Source organism: Neolamprologus multifasciatus, chromosome 22 (genome assembly GCF_963576455.1).
Source record: "Neolamprologus multifasciatus chromosome 22, fNeoMul1.2, whole genome shotgun sequence".
In the NCBI taxonomy this organism is placed as follows: Eukaryota; Metazoa; Chordata; class Actinopteri; order Cichliformes; family Cichlidae; genus Neolamprologus; species Neolamprologus multifasciatus.
Genome location: NC_140459.1, coordinates 18,954,105 through 18,976,379, shown reverse-complemented (window position 1 = coordinate 18,976,379; position 22,275 = coordinate 18,954,105). Strand labels below are relative to the sequence as shown.

The 22,275-nt window shown below is 43.2% G+C and overlaps 2 protein-coding genes and 1 long non-coding RNA gene across 4 annotated transcripts; 1 reads left to right on the top strand and 2 right to left on the bottom strand.

The window, feature by feature from the left end:
- Window positions 1-404: 404 nt before the first annotated feature.
- Window positions 405-10,075, bottom strand: sesn2 (sestrin 2). Of its 2 annotated transcripts, none has more exons than XM_085148630.1 (11): window positions 9,266-10,075; window positions 8,319-8,384; window positions 7,517-7,705; window positions 3,891-4,073; window positions 2,806-3,027; window positions 2,494-2,629; window positions 2,302-2,417; window positions 2,088-2,171; window positions 1,492-1,598; window positions 1,255-1,399; window positions 405-1,013 (listed from the first exon to the last, which is right to left on the bottom strand). In XM_085148630.1, the coding sequence occupies exons 1-11, from the start codon at window positions 9,599-9,601 to the stop codon at window positions 927-929; spliced, it is 1,671 nt and encodes a 556-aa protein (XP_085004756.1). In that variant the 5' UTR covers window positions 9,602-10,075; the 3' UTR covers window positions 405-926. The 2 variants fall into 2 exon arrangements, with proteins under 2 accessions (XP_085004756.1, XP_085004757.1); XM_085148631.1 differs by lacking the exon at window positions 9,266-10,075 and adding an exon at window positions 8,778-8,798.
- Window positions 8,905-16,350, top strand: LOC146493354 (uncharacterized). The gene is made up of 3 exons (XR_014871941.1): window positions 8,905-9,064; window positions 12,304-13,740; window positions 13,847-16,350. It is a non-coding gene; the product is annotated as an uncharacterized LOC146493354 (long non-coding RNA).
- On the bottom strand, window positions 11,045-16,101 carry matn1 (matrilin 1). The gene is made up of 9 exons (XM_085148636.1): window positions 15,985-16,101; window positions 14,415-14,599; window positions 14,159-14,323; window positions 13,839-14,061; window positions 12,888-13,019; window positions 12,598-12,770; window positions 12,280-12,511; window positions 12,038-12,190; window positions 11,045-11,956 (listed from the first exon to the last, which is right to left on the bottom strand). The coding sequence occupies exons 1-9, from the start codon at window positions 16,070-16,072 to the stop codon at window positions 11,859-11,861; spliced, it is 1,449 nt and encodes a 482-aa protein (XP_085004762.1). The 5' UTR covers window positions 16,073-16,101; the 3' UTR covers window positions 11,045-11,858.
- Window positions 16,351-22,275: the final 5,925 nt, after the last annotated feature.

Here is a 22,275-nt window from a genome sequence, read left to right as displayed (position 1 = left end):
CTGGGGGAGTGTTTGCAGTCTCTTCGTGCGGACGATGCGCAGATGAGGTGGTGAGCTACACGTTTAGCAAACTCGTGTGAACGACAGGAAGACTGAATAAGATGTGTGACATCCGCGTGCAAGAAGGCAGAAGTGCAGCAGATGCTTTCGGGAGTGCGGCGGCTCATTGTGCCGGCACCTTTCTATCTGTGATCTGCACATTTCAACAGAAATCGGACAGATGTTATTGGCACATCGTTATAATTAGAGTTGCACAAGAAAAACCTTACCTTCAAAAAGTTTTTTAAGCCTTTGTCGCCATCTTGCGGTTTGTTAATGTAACTTAATTAGCCCAAACTGCCCATATTTCCCCAGTATAAGAATGAAAGACTCAGAAAAGCAAAACAAAAAAAACAACAACACTGTTGACTTGATAACAAAGTAACTTTTATTGTATATAAAAATACAAGCTGTTTGTCTCATCTCAGCCTCAGTGTGCAGCAGACAGAGAGGACTGAGTCATCAGTAGTACTGGTGTGATCAATGGCGTTTGTCTGACAAGCAAACATTCAGCAAGGAAAACAATCTGAATCACCACACTGATTTTGATATGCCAGACCCAATTGCACCACCGCACCTGGCGTCTGTGTGACAGGAACGTTTGCAAGACAGCACCACTTGAGGTTCAAGTGTGAAATTAAAACCTAATGATAGACTTCAGTGCAAAAAAGAAGAAAAGGAACAAAATAAAGACAAAAAATGGTAACGCAATTTAAATACATGACATTCCAGGCGCAAAGCAGCATCAAAACATTAACACTGAAACATACGATATGAATGAGCAAACATTCACTGTAGTGTGTGTGTGTGTGTACAAGGATTGGACTGTGGTGTAAATCACAGCTGGCTCAGCATCTGCAAAAATGTGTGCAAGTGAAACGAGGCTGTCATCTCATGTAGTGTGTAATAGCTCGTAGGATGTAAAGAAGTGCCGCCTGTAGCCGGGCTTCCATCACTATTAGGTTGGCATGAACCTGCACCCAAAAAAATAAGAAAAAAAAGAAATGAAAAGAAACATGTCATTTCCTTCAGTTCACAAGGTGACATGCTGTAACACTTCCTTCTCTGATGACATTTAAAAAAGGAAGGACGTGCTAAAATGCCAAATGATACATTAGTTGATTCTGAGGGTACCAAAGAGAGATGACGTGTTAAAATGTCAAATGATACGTGACTGAGGAGGCCAGGTTAAGTGCCTGTTTGAACTTGTCATACCTTTTCAGAGTGTCTGAAGTGTCTCCAGAAGGAGTGGTAAATGCGTGCTGTAGTCTGCTCGGGGTGACAGGCCATGGTTTTTACAAACACCTTCAGAGAGCGTTCCAGCAACACGTTCACACTGCCGTAGTCGTAATCATCGTATCTGGACATGCGGAGTGACATAAATGTTAATGCTACAGTAGAGAAATGTTAACGGTGGCTGAACCTTTGCATGGGTGGCACCTTTACACCCACCGTATTCCATAAAGACAGTGGATGTAGTTCCACAGAGCTTTTCTTAGAGTGTGAGTATCCACGCCTTCATGCATGGCCATCCTGTGGTAGGTCAAGTTGCACACAATCTGCAAATTCACATTAGTGTTTGCTCAGTTCATTCATTTGATAACTTTATAGAAGATCACCTCATGTAGGCCATTATACAGAATACAGATTTAAACACTTCCAAAAGTGGCTTCACTTTTCAAACCTCCATCCTTTATATACAGTCTAACAAAACCGGGTGATGCTTGTAAAATTCACAAAAGAAAAATGAGCTGGGATTGGTGTCAGTCATTTATTTACCGAATGATCTGGAATAAGTGCAAATAAAAAGATTTCTGTTTATTTGCAGTCTACTCTAAGCCAGGAAAACCCTTTTCTACAATACACATGTATTCACCACCCACTTCTTTTTCCTGACACTAAGCAGTTTTATTTCAAGTGTATAAACAAATAAGGAGGTCAACAATATCTCCTCCCATTCTTAGTCTCAGCTAGGTGAAGTAGTGTAACATGCACTTCAACAGATAGACCTTTTATATCACCCACACATCAGCCTTTGGTGATGGTACCTGAAATTTTTCATCCAATAGCTGGCCCATGTCTGGCAGGAGCCTGTTGAGCAGAGAGAATCCATGGTCCTCCCATGAATAGTCCTACACATGAGACACAAACATTAACAACGTTACCGTCTACAACACAAGGCACAAAAAATCAAGGGGTGTTGCTCACTATAATAAGTTTGACATAGATTTTAAAAAGGAAAAATATGCCTTAACAAACTACCTGTGCTCGCATGGTGGGTGGTGCCTGCTCTCCTCTGGGAGCAAAGTCTTCATATCTGAATTCTGGTTCCTCCACAAGACGCAACACCAGGTCAGGTGGAGCGCCCCTCACCACCGCTAAACCAACAACAGAGAGGAAGTGGTGAGTCAACAGGTGACAGAGTGATGCAAGGGTAAACAGTCAGATCTGTACCCGTAGGTATGCTTTCGCTCCTCTCCCTTTCAAAGCGAGTAACCATCTCCTCCTGTGTGCACTCCTCTTCCTGCTGCTGCTGCAGCTCCACCATCCTCTTCATCAGCACCTCCACCTCCACGGCTCCATCAGCCAGCTAGAGAAGATCAGATAAATGAAGTCGGTGCTTTGTTGTTTCAGTGTGTGTTCACAGTTTTCTTTCCTAAGTGAGTGGGTATCTTTTGGCCGTTACTAAACTTTAAATCAACTACCTCCACCCTCCTGTCATTTTAAGCCTGTTAGGCCTGAGATCAGAACATCTATTTGACCCACCTCGTGCCTGCCGTCCTCGTGAGCGGGGCTGTGTGCGGGGCTGTGAGGACTGTGAGAAAGTGATGGAGGCTGAAAGCTGTAGCCCCCAATGTGGTCAGGTTCTGGGTTTAAACCACAGCTCCAAACGAACGAGCACAACGAGTGAGCGTGCGCCATGAGCACCACGGCGTGTATCAGTTCAGCCAGTGACCAGCGAGGCTCTGCTCCGGGGCACACCAGTTCCTGCGGGACAGATAGGCAGATGTTGGGCTCATGTAGTTTCAGATTGTGCGTTTGCTGGAAATTAATGCCAGGCTGTTGACCAGTTTGCTGGGGGTGTTACCGGTTTGGCATTTGTTGGTGGTTTGATTTGCCTGTCTGCACTAAAGATAAGCAGCATTATCTAATTTAGCAATTTCCCTTAACTGCAATTTTATACAGTAGAAAATTCTACTGGAAGCATTTTGATACACTTAAACTTTAAGAAGATAACAGTGTTATGTTTGATCCTGTTAGATGTTAGATGGTTCTCAAGTTAATCTTTTAAAAGCAGTTGCAGATAGATTTTTGTGCATGCCAACAATGTGGTACCTTGTAGAGAGAAACAACACATGAAGAAGGCTTTGTTTAGGGTTTGCTCAAACTAGTCACCCAGTGCTTGTCTGACTCAGGTGATCAGCGTGCACAGTTAAGCACACTCAAGTGCTTAAGTAGTGAATCCAGGCACGGTTCAGTTGACCTCCGTTGAGATACACATCTGGGGTGACTGTGCCAAAGAAGGGAACCCCCCCCCCCCAAAAAAAAAAAGATATCACACTAATATTGTCATTGTCAATTCTTTTGACTATGATAATGAAAATCAGATACTTCACTCTCACAGTCATAGGTATCAGATTTAAAGAGGCGGAACTACACCTGTCTGTGCTGATGCAAAATGATAGTGTCTGAGAAATCAATCTACTACTCTTTATATGGAAGACAATTAGGTGTTTACCACACAGGGAATAGCGGCTGAGTCACTGAAGGAGTGAGTTTGGATTCAAGTCAGAAATTAGAGTTGGAGTAAGACACAGGGAGTGAGTGGGCGAGCGGGAGATGTGTCTGACCTGGATGTGCTGCTGCGTAATGAGCCAGGGTCTGTGTGCCAGCAGCTTGTTGAGTGTTTGCAGGCTGCGGAGTTTGGCGGGAGCGTGCTCCAGGCCGCTTAGCCAGCTCTCCTCCCCTCCGGCCTCCAAGTAGCCTGCGCTGTGCTGCTGCACCAGGTATGAGCAGTGGTGCCGAGCTGCAGCCTGCCAGGCGCAAAGAACGGTCCAAGTTAACAGCAGGGAAGAGAAACTCTAACCCTGACCACTGAAAACAACACTTCACACATTACACATCTCTGTTCACATATCTGTGTGTAACAAATGCATAATGCAGAGGAAGTGTCAGAGGTTAAAACAACACAGCTGAACTTGCACAGGTGAGTGCAGTGAGTGGTATTTCTAAAGTGTTACGGGCTGCTAACGTGAAGCAATATTGAAGACGCATAGATCGCATTAGCAGAAAGGCACTAACAGTCTTTGGATGTCCTACTGTTTCGCTATGAAACAATTTCTGAATGTCCCTGAAGGTTTCATTGCCATTACTGTTCAGTGGCCATTACCAAAATGTGTGTTATTTGCCAACTGAATGCAGATGTTTAAGCATTAAGAATGCGACCTTCTAAATACTCTATTATACAAATATATGACCACATCTCAAATCTGAGTTCAGTCAGTATAGCAAAAAACTGTATAAACATTTTTCAAATTGAAAAAACAGAAGTCCAAGGCACAGCATCATAATATTACAGTATTAACATTAACTGAAGCTACATTACCAGGTTATACTACAAAATGTCTTAACATTAATTCAAAATTCTATAAACAAGCATATTTTCTCTCTCTCGTAATATTATAATAATGCATTTCCATCAGTAATAAAGGGAACTGCAATTTAATACAACTGCAATTCACAACAACAGCTGCTCCAAAGTGCTTTATTTTACAATATAAAGATCTACACTCAGCAACAGTGGGGGAAAAAAGAACTTCCTTTTAACAGGAAGAAATCTCCTCTAGCACCAAGCTAAGGCCAGGGGAGCAATCTACCATGACCAGCTGGGACAAAAGTTGGTGAGATTGCATCAGGAGTGAAAAGAGGAGAGTGGGAAATGAAGTCCAGAGCAGCCTGAGCCTACAGCTGCATTAATAAGGAATCTTCGGGGTCATAATCCAGCCATAACTATTCATAGTTTTTAGTCAACAACTAGCCAACTCACTACCCTTGCCATCACAACCAATAAGAGACAGTTAGTAGTACTGCAGGACAAAAGTGTTGTTTTTTTTCTTCACCTGTCTCAAGCTAAGACCACTTTGATCATCCATCCATGGCGGAAAAACTAAGATATAAAGAGAATTGTGAATTTTGGGGACTTGTGATGCATATTCTGCCTCTGCAGCTTTTTCAAAAAGTCCCTGATAGTGGTGACGTCTCTCCCAGGGCTCCAGTTTTGTGACATCTACCTATATCTTGTAAAGAATCCCTCAGCTTATACTGCTACCAGGATGAAAGCTTTCAAAGTACGGACTGGAGGACAATGGACCAGAGTTCTGTTTTGCCCTCCAGGTGGCTGTGTCCCAGTAGCTCTGACATCAGGTGAAAACTACAAATAAGTTTTATCAAAAAAGAAAGTTTCAGACTAATCTTAAAAGAAGAGAGGGGGTCTGTCTCCAGGATCCAAACTGGGAGCTGGTGTTAGGGATGAGCCCCATATCTTTATTCCAATTTTAGAATTTCTAAAAGTAGAACTAGGAGTCACAAGTAAGCCCGTAGTCTGACAGAACAGTGCTCTGTTGAGATAGCATGACACCAGAAGGGCTTCAAATATGACGGAGTTCGATTAATCCAAATTTTATGTTGAGGAGAAGAATTTTAAATTCAGTTCTGGCGTTAACATGGAGCCAGTTAGAAGCTAATATGAGAAAAACATATTCACAACATTCTGATCATAGGCAAGACAAGCATCCAAAATACGTAAATACATAACAATGAAAAATGCTGGAAAATACTGGCAACAGCCGGTGCTACCCCTCAGCGTCCTAGCAGACACACCTATGGTATCAATTTCAAACTCCTATGTCGCCTTATTCTCAAGTTGTTTAGTCATTTACAAGATTTTCAGAAAACCTGACCTCTCACCTTGAGGTCAAAGTCACTGAGAGTCAAACTCTTCGGAGATTGTTAATAGAAGCACGTACGGTATCAACTTCAAAATCCTTGGCGTCTTCCTTCTCAAGTTTTCACATTCACAAGACTTTCAGAAAACCTGAGCTCCGACCTTGACCTCGAGGTGGAGGTCACAGATTCAAACTCTTCAGAGATGTTTAGACACACCTATGGTATCAATTTGAAACTCCTTCGTCACTTCGTTCTTAACGTTTACAATCTTGGGTGTCCACATAGCTGCCCGTTCAGTGGGGTGACGACAATACCCCCATCAGCCTTTTATGACTGAGGGGTAAAAAGCAAAAAAGCAGGAATTATGTGATAATCCACTTTAATCTGGTATTTTGACTTAGTTAACATTCTCATTTGTTTTTGTTTCGCTTTTCTCTACACATTACTACGTGTCACGACAAGAAGCCATGAAGCAGGAATTCTGGAAAGTCAAACATGTGGTGGTTTAGAACTGTTTAGAACGCCTGCAGCATTTAATAACAATGTCAGTATTTAGCACCAGTTTATTGCTGTAGCAGGAGGAACAATACAGTTTTTATTGCTGTGTTTATATTTCATTCGATCCCTACTGAAAACGGACCATTAACATCAGTGCTTGCTATTGTAATGCTCTAAGTCAGACTTCTAAGGTCCCGGCGAGAAGACAGAGGACAACAAAGGACCTGAGCCTTCTACCTGCACACACAGGCATTGCCGTCAGACAACACATAAGTGTGTTTCCATAGCATTTGCACTCATCAATGCTCAGAACTCGTACCAAACATCACACATCAAGTCCACCAATATTACCCACTGCTCTGTCTAACTAGTACATCAGGCCAATTAAAGGTTCTGGTGTTTAAAAACTATATATATATAACTTTATTACAGCAATACTTAAGACCACGGACGACAGAAGAATAGACACAAGTACCCCCTTAAATTTAAGCACAACCCCCCCCCCCCCCCAAAAAAAACAAAAAACAAACCCAAACTCACCCACAGTCTGTTACTTGAACAGTTGGGATGTTACTCAAATAATATCTACTCTAAGATTTTGTTTGAACAGTAGAAAAGATTAAATGGAGACCAAAGAACTATAATCATTTTGTATCAATAATCGTCTTTGACAAAACGATTTAACCTCAAGTGTCAGAACTACTCCGACGGGAAAAAAAATCTAAAACAGCAATCTCGTCTGTTTGAGAGTGAGAATTTACTTTGATGTTCACAATTGTTATTTCTTTATTTGGTTCACCATGCACATGGCTGCAGCACACACTACATATGATTTCTTTTTACGGAACTACATATACTATTTCACATTTCTCCTACAAAAGACCTTAAAGGAGGCTGAATAGTGTTTTACAAACAGTTCAAATTATGACAAAACCCTATTCGAAGCAATTTGTCAGCTTTCTGCTGAAAGGTAATTAAAGTTGGAGGATACATCAGGATCAGGATGTCACCGGCTAAAAAACATTTTTCTTACCATGACAGCAATATAGTGTCTCCAGTGACGGGGCAAGGGGCCATCCATCTCCAACAAAGCATGCTGGGTCTTTAGGAAGCAGCAGAGGTAGGCTGGGTGCATCGCCATGACCATGGAGATGTGATCCACACGCCCCAGTGAAAGAAAAGACTCAATCAGGACATCCTGGTTTGGCCCTTCTTTTAAAATCTAAAGAGGAAAGAAAACAAAACATAACTGAATCCTGAGTAAACTTAATTAAGGTTTCTTCTTCTTTATGAAAAAGAAAAGAAAAAGAAATCTGAATGAGTCACATTATGAGCTAAGACATTATTAGCCACTAGCTTTGGCAACTCAGCTCGGGTGTTGCATCTGTTGAATGCAACAGGCAGTGTAGTATTGCAGCAGAATAAATAGCATCATTTTAATGAGCATGTTTGTTAAGTCATTACATATGTCCGTTTCTAAAACGGAAAATAATTTAAAAATAAACTTACATAAAAAACCCTGTGGGAAAAAAATGTAGGCCAATGGAGAATCAAATATATTTAAGTTTAGAACATTTCAATTATATTTATATGAAAAGATTAAGTTCAAAGTAACAGCTGTTAGTTCATTATGTTAGCAGCCTGAAACAAGCCCTGTAAAATCACAGGATTAGACATGAAGGCCAGCTGTGTGCCACTCTGACATCAACCTGAGGGGGGAAAAAGCAATCTGGCATCTGGACAGGGTGCAAGTCTGACACACAAACAATGGGAATAGCAAAAACATACTTTAGTATTTCGGAAACACATTCTTTTTTATTAAGTTGCATACACACCTCTTTTGCAGGGATAAAGGCACTTGGACCTGAGGCCAGAGCCCGAGGTACCTGGACTCCTTGCTCCTGGCAACAAAAGAAGACAAAAACAACACGTAATTATCATTCAGTTTGTACTTGATTATTGCTCTGGTTTGTCAAAATTTCAGTCAAGATTCCAATCAACCCTAAAGGATTCATCTTGTCTACGGAAATCAACCTCAAACGCAGTTCATTTCTGTGACTGACACGCGAAAAAATACCTTTTCAGACTTTTTCCATGCACAAAAAAAGTTTACCATTTTAAATATTTACATTTATCCAAATCGCTGATATGGTTATATGAAATATGTTCAGCTTAACAACGCCTCAGCCTCATTTAGCTTGCCTAGACCTTCTTTGAACCGTAACAGGACACCCGTTTCGTAACTAGCACGCTTCAAACTTCCACGTTTAAGCAAAACACGCGTTAAAACTCACTGACATCGGAAGCTCGGACGCTAAACGTTGCCCTGTTTGTTATTTTCAACACAAACACAAATGAAAGGCGTCTAAAGCAGCCTGCCTTTTTAATTTCTAGAAGCTACACTGGGCCGTGAAAGCAGTCGGGGGTGTGTCTGCTGGTGGTGTGTTTTTCAGGCACCGGGAGGGGGCGTGTCCGGTCCGGTTGTTTGTGCACACTGCTGCAGAGTCTTGCATCACCTACAGTCTGATGAAACCAGCAGTAGCCCAGTAGCAATAAAAATCACCATCAGCTGATGAGAGAGGTAAACCTACCCTTACCTAACCTTATAACGTCATCATGCAAAGCAAAAGCAGTCCTCCTGAGAGTACCTAAAAGTCCTTTAATGGTACAAACGGTGCCTGAGCGCTATTGGAGTAAGATTTTTCCCCTATCTGTCAGTTAATGCGGCCTGCAAACCTCACAGAAGAAGGGGAAGCCTGTCGGTGAATTGTGCATGCATTACCTGTGCGGTCCGCAGGAGCTCGACGGCTCTCTCCCGTACTTCCTGCAGCGGACACGACCTGGACAGCCGGAGCAGATGCAGAAGAGTTTGTTTACGCAGTCGCTCCGAGCCGTGCCGGTCCAGGTCTAAACACTGGAGAACCCCCTGGCTTAACTCCTCCAGAGCCGCTCTCCGCTCCCCGTCATCCCTGCTGCACAGTCGCGCTAAGCTCTTCGAAGTCGGTCCAGCATCGGATTCAGACTCGGACCGGTGGCCACACGAACGCCGAGCGGCGGGCACTCCTCCCGGCTTGCTGTCTCCATTAGCCTGGCAGGTAGCCGCGGGATTACTGGCCATGTCCCGGAGCACCTTGGTAGAGCTGAGCTGCCTGTCGTTACCGAGCAGCAGTTAGCCTAAAGTATTAACTTAACGCTAACCCTTAACGTTAGCTGAAAACATTTATTCTTCTTCACTGACACAACCTCGAGGTATCTGCCGCCGGTCTTCTTATTTTTACTGCGTAATCGTCTGCTTCGCAAATCATTAACACCGACGAACCACCTTCAGAGAGCGCCACCTTTTTTCCCCACTCGGCTTCCTGACCGTGAACGCCGGCGGTTAGCTCGCTAAGCTAGCTCACTGCTGTTAGCAGATGCTGCAGACTCTTTCAGCCGCAGCTATGACGATTTCCGGTAATGAAAACAACGCGAGCCGCTGATTTATATTTGGACTGGGCATCGTGGACACAATGCCGAGTTAAACTTAAAACTATCTTGCGTAAGGCACCGGGAATAATGTAGAGTTTTCACACGCTCCTTCAGCTCAGATCTTGGCGAGCTTCCCCCGTGCAACGTCATCGTGACGTATGCGCAACTTTCCTGTGATAAACAGCAGGCGGCTGTTGTCTCTTTAAATGTTACCAACAGTAACAGTGTATCCATAAGTGTCCGTTTTCTCTTTTCTTTACAAAGTGAGCATGTGTTCGTTTTAGGCGTTTTTGGGTTTTTTTTAATTTTATTCCTAATGCCTTTGCTCATACTGATAAACAGGTTGTAGTCAAGATGATACATGAAGGGATATATATAAAATAAAGAAATAACCTGTTTTGAAAGTATTCTTATAACTCTGCTTTATTGTACCCACTCTGTGTTCTACACTGTAATCACTCCAGTCTTTTTTTGGACACATAGTATATCTGTAGAACTATTATATTATACTTTTCTGCAATTTCTGCTGGCTTCTTGGCTAGATCTCTCTTGAAAAAGACATTATTGATCCCAATTAGTCTTTTTACCTGGATAGTATTTTGTGTTTAGTAATTATGCAAGCTGTAAACTTACACATTTCCCATCAATTACCAAAGCCTTGAGCAAGGTCATAAAATTACTGATATTACAAAAATGAAAAAGCTTAAGTTTAATATTTAATGTGAAACAGACACCAGTCAGTGTTAATATGCATGATGATGATATAATTACTTTTATCATTTAGTCAAAATCACTGAAATTAGATAGTAGATTAACTGATGTCATTCTGTTACCTTCACAACTGCAGCAATCCTTTAATTATACAAGAACCCAGCACTTTACCGCAAACAGCTCAGACTTTGTATTGGACATTGCCACCTGGGAAGTACCTAAAATGTCTGTGTGCTGAATCAGGTCACTGAGCTAATGTGTGGAAGACCTGCTGGAAATATCAACCCAGTCATTCTGGTCCTCTGGAAACCATGTTGTGGAACCTCTGGGTTTTTCCACATGTGCATGTGTAATTCTAAAGTGGGATATAATGGTTTCACAATTTTCTGTTTACTTCCTGAATCACCTTTATTTAGGAAAATAAAAAGAAATCAATGATGTGTCCTTAGTATCAGACATATCTTATATTAATTTACCTGTATATATCACATACAATGCAAGATAACTTTTGTGAGGATGATAGGAGAAAAAAATGAAGAAGATGAAGGAATAGGGAAATATGACAGTGACATATAAACAGACAAACAAGTGAAGGTGATGTGCTGCTTCGTTTGACATGACAAGACACACACTCTCTGGGGTTTCAGGAATGTCAACACTGTGGCAGCAACAAAGAAAAACCCTTCAGCGTTCCATCACCGTTTCCCTATGAGGGAAGACTTTTATTAGCAAACACACAGGCTGGCTTTGGAGGATGACCTTCAGGGCACATACACACACAAACAGACACACAAACACACACACAGAGGCATGTTCATGTGGTAACCAACGTTTGTGTCCCAAGGGTAGAAGAGACAAGAGCAGAAGTGTAGAAAAACAAGAGGTGGTTTGGAGGGGTAGGAGAGAGCCAAGGTCTGGATTATCACACGCACACACATTGATATGGAGAGGGGTGTGTCTTCAATATTTTACAGGAAGTAAATTTTGTGTGTGTGTGTTTGTATTTGTACATGGGTGCATGTGAGTAATGGGATACGAGTCCTTAGACGATTTTGTTCTCCAGCAAAGCGATCCTCTTCGACATGCTCTCTAGTAAGATTCTGTCAAGGAGAGAAACTGTGAAGGCAGTCAATAAATCACACAGTGCGAAAACAACTTTAACACACTCCCTCCCAAAATAATATCCTCAGACAGTGTCACCTGTCATAAAGGATATGTTTTTTTGTTAGTGCCTGTAGGGCAGCTTCAACTTTCTTTTGGAACTTTACAAGGGAGTCGCATTCACAAGGGTCATCTGTGGAGCCGAGAACACAGACAGGTTAAAGATTTGTGTGATTTGTGAAGTATAACAACACATTTGTTTTAAACTTCTCACCATCACAGACGTTAATCTGTAGCTTCTTGGCAATCTGGCTCATGGCCTTGAAATCGGCGGTGTAGAAGTAGTGCTCTCCGGTTGGCTCAGAGGCAATCTCTTTCAGCTCGTCCTCAACTGCATTGCCCACTCCGACAGCATACATCTTAAAGCCTGCAATGAACGCGCTCGTTCCTTCATCTGATTCACATAAGTATATATTTTTAGTCTGCTTTAGACGTAACCTTCCCACTCCCTCTAACCATTTTCCTTGGCCTTCTTGGCAGCCTCTCCAATGTAGTCCTGACTACGCCCATCGGTGAAGACGATTCCCACCTTTGTGACTCCAGGCCGGGCACCCTGACCAAAGCTGAAACTGTTTTCTACCAGATAACGGAGAGCCTGGCCTGTCATGGTTCCCCTCTCCAGGTAGTCCATCTTTTTCACAGCTTCTTTGAGGTCCTTCTTGTTGTTGTAGCGGCCCAAGGGAAACTCCTGCGGTGGAGCAGAATTAGGATGATGATGAGGGTGGAAGTGAAAATGCTTACTCTAATATAAAAAAAGAAAAAACTGACTCATACCGGTTTGACTGTGCTGGAGTACTGCACCAGTCCAACATGAGCCTTGGTTTCACTGACGTCCAGTTTGTCGATGATCTGGTTGATCCATTTCTTGACCAGCTCAAAGTTCTCGGGACGCACGCTCTTAGAGCCATCGATCAGAAACACAACGTCTGTTGCGGAGTTGCTGCAAGCTGGTGAAAAACAAAACATACACACACGGACACACACGGACACACAGAGGGCATGTTAATGTCAGAGGATATTTATCATAATTGGACACATACCTTCAGAGACAAACACCCACTCACCACTGCAGCTACGACCATTGTCCATGAGGGTAAAACCTTCTCTGCAGGCACACTTGTATGATCCTGGGGTGCTGATGCATACCTGCTCACAGTCATGATCCCCAGTGGCACACAGGTCAGACACTAGGTCTTCTTACATGCACAACACACACACACACACACACACACATAAGAGGGGGCAGGCAGGTAGGGTTAGAGGGGGAAATAAAACTATGTCAGTTTGAAAATGGGAAATTCTAGCATTGATTTTTTTTTAATGATCCACTGTGACCTGCAGTTGACCTGAACAGGTTTGAATATATGTAGATGATGCAAAAATCCAGTGGAGCCTTAAAGCAAAAGGAGGAAAAGATCGGAGCAGCCTTAAGCTAATAAAATCCAGTTTTCTGGAGGATTTTCAACGTGATGCACAGGCTCCTCCTCAACACTATGATAATGCTGCTCTCATCATCTGCACGTGCAGCGATGCTGGCTGCCGCAAAGCGAGAAGCAAACAGCAGTCGAAGCTGCCGCAGACTGGGAGCGCCGAAGGGCATCACTAATTAGAGGCTTAATGATTGGCACTAATGGATTGGTAATTACAGATAGATCAGTCTCGCCTCTCGGTTATGTGAGAGTTGACTGAAGAACAGGACTAAATCTCATTCCAAAAGGTTGTTTCTACCCTAATGCCCTCGTGCTGTGGGGAATTTTAAATGAGTTTGAAGGACTGAATGAATACATTGTAATCTTGTCGAGGACGAGCAGAGGACAAAAGGGAGAGAAGAATAAATTGGAATGAAAAGGATGACAGTCCAGACACCTTACCCTCAGTACAGGGGAGCAGCAGACAGCTCTCTCCACAGGAATGAAGGTGTGCATATAATGAATCCCTCTGTCTTGCTGCTGTATCTATACCTCCTACAGTACATCTCTAATCCTTCTCTCATCTCTTCCTTCTCCCCCTCTTACCACAAAAGGCCTCCTGGAACTTCTTGGTGAGCTTCTCGATAACGCTGTAGCTCTCCACATAGTCCACATGGTCATCCAGAGGATCGCTGGCCATCTGCCTCAGAGTGTTCATGTCCACGCGTCCCACACCGATGGCAAAAATCTCAATGCCGGCGTCTCGTGCACGTTGAGCTATATCCTTTACATTGTCCTGGGGACGCCCATCTGTCACAATAATGGCAACCTGTGACAGTGAGGGTTCAAAATAGATTATAAAGTTACCATTGCGGTTATGGAAGAGGTGAATTTCACGTGCAAACGCATCTAAACGTGTGGCAGACCTTGCCTACGTCAGAAGATTTTGCACGAGCGCCCTCGGCCTCACTGAAGGCAACATTCATTGCAAACTGGATAGCCAGGCCAGTCATGGTTCCGGTGGACAGCGGCTCAATTTTGGTCACAGCCTTGATCAGCCCGGCTTTGGTGCGGTGGGTCTTCAGAGACACCTACAGTTCCACAACAGCGCAGTGAGTGAGATCGAAATGAGAGAAAACAAATCAGAAATGTCGGAAATCGTTTTTTGAACTTCATCCAAACCTCATTCTTAACGCGGCTGGCATAGTTGACAACTCCCACACGAGTGGCGCTGGGTCCAACATTCAGCCCCTCGATGACTTTTGCCAGGAAGACTTTAACTTGCTCAAACTCTGAGGGGCGAACACTGCGACTGCTGTCGATGATGAACACGAGGTCGGTGGGACGGGCTTTGCACAAACCTGCCGCTACACGTGAAGAGAAAAACAACTCAGATGTCACCATAATCTCATATTCATTTCATAGAGTTATAAATTTTTCCTTATTCCATCATTCCTCATGATGATGGATGGAGATCATGAAAGTCAGAGGAGATGTGGGTGGAGCATGGAGAGAAGGGCTGTTGAGAGGAAAAGGGGAGGGCAGAGGTGATGGAAAGTGGTGAGATGTATATGAGAGGAAGGGCTGGAAACAGGACGCACAGAGGCAGCAAGGGTGGAGAGAGGGAAAGGTGAAAGTACTGCGATGGAGAGAGGACACAAAAAGAGCCACTGACCCGCTTTGAGTATTTTCAGAAAGCTTGTTGGGTATCTCTTGCATGAATATATCAATAATTAATCCATAATTAGATTCCACCAAGAAAAGGCGTGAGATGTGGTTACATTTTCACAAAAAAAACATGGACTTTGACAGATTTTTTTTAGAAAAGGTGTGATGAAATTAAGCTTTGCTACAGTGATACGGCTGGTGACCCGTAGCATTTTCAGTGTAAACGCGGGCATTTTGGCATCATTAAGCAAACTGCAGCCAGCGTCTACTGCATATCACTGATCTCCCTCCTCACCCTTCACCTCTCTCCCTCCCTCCTCCCCCTTCTCCTTCTGTACACCTCCTCTCAATCTTTGACATGCAAGAAACAGCAACGGCCACACTCCATCCTAAACAAAACAATCATCCAAAATGTGCTTATACAAATTAACGACTTGAAAGAACATCATAACCCCTTTTTTTTTAGGTGGCAGAGCACGTCATCTACTAATCAGGAGGTAGAGCAGGTCATCTTCTACTTGTGAGGTTGGTCTTTTGATCCTAGACTGCTCCAGTCTGCATGCCAAATGTCAATGGGCACAATACCAACCCCAAGTTGCTCTCCGATGTATCCATCAGAGTGTGAATGTGTGTGAACGTTGAATAGGAAGCATGTAAAAAAGAAGTGCTATAAGAACCAGTCCATTTACCTTTTCTCCCAGTCCCTTACTTATCATTCTTAAATGGCTCTGATATATACAGAAAGTTAGTGTCCACAAAGAAAATATGAATCTTTTTCCCCAAAAAATATATGATGGTACAGCATCTCATCCAACCTATTCACACACAACACACAAAAAGATTCTAACCACTCAAAGATAAAAAGTTATGTCCTTCACCTAAAAGGCAAACTGATGATCAGAGCAATATTTCTCACCTGTTGAGACCAGACTAATGCTCGCTTTTTAAAAGCTGTGTGAGGTTTTTCTGCTCTATGAGTTCACTTTTATGATGATAAAAGGCAAACGGGTGTTAGAAGCAAAGCATCACGCAATCAACAGGAGTTAAGACTCAGGCTTTAGGGGTTAAAGGTCATTATTCTTACCCATGGCGGCGGCTGTGCGAAGGTCTAAGTTAGCTTGGGCTCCTATTAGGCCAAGCAACAGGAGGAACAACGGCTGGATGGGCGTCATGGTGACAAAGGCGGGGGGTCCGAGCGCGGCCGCAGACGGTCCTAGAGTTGGGAAGCAGAAAAGAAAGCGAAGCGCAGCTCCAAACGATGGGCACCGCCACAAAGTGAGACCAAGCGACTCTGAGCTGCAGGTTATCAATGCACGAGCTTCACACACTCAGCCCACAGACAACCCCCCTCTAAAGCTGCAGTGTGTGCACGGATGAGTGTGCGTCTGTGGGAAAGAGAAGGAAATACCTGCTCTGGGAGGACCTAAAACGGTGGGCAGGGAAAGACAAACACACCTTGATATGGTTAGGATGGACAGGTAAGTGTGTATGTGAAGGTGGTAAATTTTTGTTGTGTGTGCGCACCGGTCCCCCAGTGGGTTACAGTATGTACGTGTCTGGCTGGGGGTACAGGAGCGGCTGGGGTTTGGTGCAGAGCTCGTGCCAGTGCTGCTGCCCCAGGTTGGATTTGGCCAAAGCTCAAATAAACACCGACATGAATTCCTCTTTTCTATCCGTGTTCCCTCGTATAGCAAACACACATTTATGGTGCGGAAGTGAAGCAGAGCCGCCATACACAGCCTACAGTGTTCCTGCTGCTCTACACGTTGAGCTGCGTGTGTGTGCGCATTTGTCTATAAATTTTAAATTGTAGGTATACAATCCATTTTCTGGTTTCTGAGTTTCAGTATTCAGTGTCATTCTCAATCTCCTTGCTTCACATTTAAAAAAAAACCTTCTGAAGCTTTTTTTTACCTTAAAATCAGTTTTATAATAAGACAGATCAAACACACACACACACACACAAACACACAATGAAAGTAAAGGTAAATCAGATTTCCTTTTTTCATCATCTTCTCCTGAACTTCTCTGGTATATACTCTCCACTGTATGACAGGCAGCAGGGCCCCATTGGTGTAAACACAGCAGCAAAACACACTTTCATCAATAAGTTCACGTACACATCTTTAATCTTGCTATAGAGTCCACACAAACACACTCAACAGAGACCCCTCTTTTCCCCACACACAAGCAGACATTCCTCTGAACCCCCACCCACCCCCTTCCTCCTCCACACAAACTCACTGAACAAGCCGCAATTGAGGAGGCAGTCTGTGAGAGGAAGAGGAGTCGGGGCTCTGGCTGTACAGTAACCAGTTAGTCAGATTTCCAAGTGAACATGCTGCAAAACCAACTGAACAGGGTGTGTGTGTGTGTGTGTGTGTGTGTAATGGTGGTGAAACGTTAGCGATTAAAAAGAGAAGAGATGTTATTCCTGGACAGTGTGTCATCTCTGGAAATGGTCAGTTTGGCTCATAAGAGAAGATACATCACACATGCATAGCATTATGTACTAACACACACACACACACACACACACACAGGTTATGTAACACTGTCTACCGGCAGGCTGGGCAAACATAAGCAGGTAGCTGAAAGAACCGGACCTGCATTTGAGAACTACTCTGCTCAAAAACATTACAGGAATATTCAGTCATCGCAGTAAAACACAAAGTCAGCGAAACTTCAGGGATATCAGTCTGTTCATTTAAGGAAGTGAAAACCACTGTGAATCTATTTCGCTTGTTTTGGTGCAAATTAAAGTGCTAACAGGGGTAAGAATAAGACAGATAGAGGAGAAGAAATGGACAGGGAGGGTAGAAGGATATAAACCCAGCAGTAGCACCAGTGTCTGCTCCTTTGAGCAATAAACTGGAGGAGCACTGAAAGAAACCATTCTGAAAGAGTCCATGAAGGTGTCACAAGGGCACAACGATTATGTTGCTCGCATCCCAGCACTGTGCAATTGAACTGGCAGGTCCACCACTGGCACCCTGTTCTCTTCACATGTTTACACTGAGCACCTGTGACAGGTGTGAACAAATCTGCAACATCATGACCAGTTTGGGAGTGGCTCAATGATCATCTGAGGAGACATATCCCACAGACGTTCTACAGAGAGATCCATCAAAGTTAACCTGACTAGGTTAGCTTAGGTTTGGTCAGAGACATGCACGGGTACCCTGCTGGAGGTCATTTTGCAGGGCTCAGGCAGTGCTTCTCCTCCTGTTGCTCCACAAACAAAGGAGCAGATAGTAGTCCTGCTGCTGGGTTGATGTCCTTCAACAGCGCTGTTCAGTTATCCTTGTGTAACCCTTATCATCCTGTGTTGACGCATGGCTTTAGTCACACAGATATCGAGCAGAACAGCTCAAATACGGAAAATTGATTTAAAAGACTGCAGAGCATATCTTACTTAATGACAGTAGAGAGGGACTGTGAATACCAGTTAACTAGGTTACTTTTTCCCTAATCTTTGGCTAATCATTAGTTTAGAAAAATTTTAAGTGCCACCTTTAAAAAGGTGGTTTGCTTGACTGAGAAAAAAGTCGTTCAACAACAATTTAGGATACATATTTTAATCCAATTTTATATCCAGGGCAAATTTGTTGTGGTCTCCTGTGCCTTTAGGTGTTGGCCTGATTTCTGTCTGTTCTCCGCCCTTTGGTCTAGCTTCTCTTTATCGTGTGGGTGTGTGATTGTTTCACTAACTGCGCTTCCTCCTCCTGGCTCTTCTCTGCACTTGTCATCAGATTGTTAACATACTGTGGTAGAAGTAATATAGTGTGGTAGAGGTGCTTAGGTGTTACCAATCCTTGCATCTATACTCACCTGCCTTCTCCTTCTTTATCCTAGAAAACTTACCTGCCTGTGTCATTCGCTGCCGGCCTACTGGAGGAAAACACCCCAGCAAAAGATTGAGACTGAGCTGAGTTATCAGTTGTTGTTTTTTTTAATCACACACCTTTTTTGGTTTAGAGCTGAGCACTCTACCTGTGGGTCCTTCTTATTAAGCAACAACACAGTTAATCTGGTTTATCAAGTGAATCAGAGTGTTTTGAGGTCAGGAGTCTTAATTGAGTGTACAGATGTACTCCCTGAGGTGTGAATCAGGGAGTGAACGGCAAAAGTTTTTAACACATCCGGTATATAGAGGCCTTTAGATCTTATTGAATTAGAGAGAATGGAGGGGTTTGAAGCATGTGTAGTAGTTGCTATGCATTTAAACACTGTACTTTCCACTTTAGTACAATTACAGAAGATCCAGTCAGCAGTGAGCATCTATGCCAGATACCTGCAATTAGGCCATTAACCATCATTAGAACTGGAAATTATGGTACAGCTCCACCAGCACATTTAATTTCATTGGCTGCTGGATTGTTCAGTGTTATTTAATGACCTGTGTACAAAACACAAGGACTGCCTGATTATTTAGTAGGTTTATCATCTAAAATGCAGAGGGTGGGGAAAATCTGTCACCATCATACTGTGAACACTGAAACCTGAAGTTACACTGGTCATAACGGATTGACAAACCAGCTCGTTGCCCTGTTACAGTCAGTATTGCCAGGACTCAATACTACACCTACACCTTAGCCTTAGCTCTCGACCAACCCTAAAGTCATTAATTATGGTAAAAATGCCATCAAAGGGGGACACAAGCAAACCAATACTGGGAAAGTGTGTGACATGTGACCTTGAGCTTCATTTGGGTGAAGACCCATTGGTCAATCATTGTTGGTAAGTTTGATTCTGACCAATACTGCAGGAAAAACTGCAGAAAGACAGATGGATGTCTGATGCCTCACCATGGCATGAGCTCATCAGTCCTTCAGCCGAATGAGCCCTGGAGTCCTGGAGTTATTGCCTGATATTTATGGTAAACAGCCTGGTTTTGTTGGCATTACAGAGGTGTTCGGGTTCAGTGTCTTGCACAAGGACATTTCGGGATGTGGACAGGAAAAGCCGGGATCAACCACTCACCTTCCGATTAGTAGAAGTTCCCCTTTACCACCCAAGTCAAAGCTGCTCTATGAGATTATGAAACCTTTGGAAAAATAGTCTTTTTAAGCACTAATCCATAAAAAAATAAAAATAATAATGATCAGTATTCATTCATTGGACACCCACAATCAGCTCAAACTACACAGTTATATAAGGTTTTCCTTTTTCCAACCCATCCGTTTACCTTCTTGTAGCAAAATAGAAATCTAATATTAAGACACGATGTATTTGCTTTTTTCCCAAAAAGGGAAACGTTCCTGTAAGTTTATTTTTTTCTCTGCCAACCATTTCAAGGTGCTCGGTTTAGAAAACTATCATCACAATAGTACTGCCAGACCCGGGGAGTGCATGGAAAGAAGTGTAAAACAAACACATTCCTCCGTCTCAGCCTCACTGCGTGCCATTAAACGTTTTCATAAGGCAGCATACAAATAATGCCACTTTTAGTGGAAATATTTACTATCAACAAGGTTAGCTGAGATATTTTATCGCTGTCAAATCTGGACCTTCCACTGTTTGTCCTCGTTTTTAAAGCCACGCTTGAACACACAAATCCATTTATTTTATCCAATAGGGTGTTGTTTTCCTGAGCAACTCTCCCTCGTGTCCCATCTTCTTCCAATCCCAACAAAGTCTGTTTGTCATATCTTCTAAAAACAAACGAAAAAATCAACAGTTTAATGCTATTTGAACCAGGCGACTGGAGGAACTCCAAACTGTGTCTCGGTTTTGTTCTACAACCAACATCATTACTTTCAATCTGTTATATCAATAAACTTTATCCACCAATATCAATAAACTCCATTACTTGATCTGACCGAGCAGTGTGGGGTTTTCTTTTACTTTTAACCGTCAGTCGGTGCGTGTGCACGCATACTGTCACGGCTTTTGGAAAGAGTGGGAGGATTTAATGTTTGACCACATCCATAAATATTGAAACAAGTTGCCTTTCTTCAAATCTCAGAATACTGAGTAAATATTGACACGGTGGGATCGGGCTGGAGAGAAGCATCCCAAACCTGTGCTCACACACGTATGCACATATCTGCACACACACACACACACACAGTCGTGCCCCTCCAGCTGTGCTCTGAGCGCTCTCTGTTCACACGAGGGAAGTCCTGGAAAAAATAACTACAGAGTAACCCGACATGAAGCGCTCCTCAGTCACATGTGTAAGCTCAGTGATACATGAAGGACTCTGAAATTATGTAAATAGCACGAGTACTATTCAAAAAAAGAGCCAATCAGTATCAGACTTCTTCAGTTTGAAGAGAGCCCTCACTTCTTCACAAAATAAAGTTCTGTGCGTGCCTTCTTATGCAAGAAATTTCTGCACTGCAAATGAAGTTTTTGTGTATGTGCGCGAGTGCGTGTGTGTTTATGCTGCTTGTCTCCTGCCAACAGTAACAGCTCAGTAGCCAGTGAGCAGGAAGAGAGAGGTTCATTAAAAACCAAATACAGAGCTTACATAACCAACAGTTCTGTTCATCCCAGAACCCCCTCCCCGTGCTACAAACACACTTCTCCTTCATCCCCATCTTCTTTCCCTCCCACGTCTACTGGCAGAGCCCACCCATCATCCTCTTCTCCTCCCATAGCAACAGCTCATCTCAGCTCTCCTCCCTTGTTCCCAGACCAGCAGATTGCCTCAGTCCCTCCATCTCCCCCGTCCTTTATCTGCTCCCTCAGTCCCTGCCACCTCCTCTTTGCTCTCATCATATCTCCTTCTCTTACTCCCACACCATTCCAAGCTGTACTTCAAACTTTACAAACAGCAGGAGTACGAACCAGGAATATTAACTAGAGTTAAAACAGGAAACCTTTGATTTTACAGAGAACAAGAAAATGTCACATTGCTCCCAAACGTCTTTTTTAGTCTTAGGAAAAAGCCTTCAGCTCTTTCAGAGGTGTGATTTCATATAGGGATTTGGTTTCCACAAGCCTCGGTTACTCACTTGCATACTAAAGATAAACGGTGTGCGAGTGCAGTAAGTGTGAGAACACAGCAGATGGCAACACAGATTAAGGCTTTGGGCTGTATTAGTAATTGTCTGGAGTAACTCTGCTCTAAAATCCACTGTCGTGATCTTCCTCCATCAGATTACAGACTGTCAGTCAAACCCACTCTCCTCCCCAGCAGAGGAACATTTGAAAAACTGCATCTTTAATGCTACAGATACTGGCACATGGTTGTCTCACACTAAAAACCACCAACATGGGATTAAATCAAGCATGAATCAAACCGGACAAAAACCCCTCATTTAAATCAGAGGATCCCAAAACGAGGGATGTGAACTACCTGGACCACACGGACAGAATCTGCTTTCACCACCAGTCCTCTTCTGATATGAAACTTTAGATCAAAATC

Bases quoted from the DNA above. Each gene is read 5' to 3' on its own strand.
- sesn2 (XM_085148630.1), bottom strand. From the start codon at position 9,601: ATGGCCAGTAATCCCGCGGCTACCTGCCAGGCTAATGGAGACAGCAAG. The intron at 2,172-2,301 runs GTAGTTTGTTAA...TCTCATGTGTAG, and splicing joins CACCCACCATGCGAGCACAG to GACTATTCATGGGAGGACCA. The intron at 1,599-2,087 runs GTACCATCACCA...GTGAATTTGCAG, and splicing joins TATTGGATGAAAAATTTCAG to ATTGTGTGCAACTTGACCTA.
- matn1 (XM_085148636.1), bottom strand. From the start codon at position 16,072: ATGACGCCCATCCAGCCGTTGTTCCTCCTGTTGCTTGGCCTAATAGGA. The intron at 12,771-12,887 runs GTGAGTGGGTGT...GTTTTTCACCAG, and splicing joins CAATGGTCGTAGCTGCAGTG to CTTGCAGCAACTCCGCAACA. The intron at 12,191-12,279 runs GTTAGAGGGAGT...CGTTCATTGCAG, and splicing joins CAAGAAGGCCAAGGAAAATG to GCTTTAAGATGTATGCTGTC.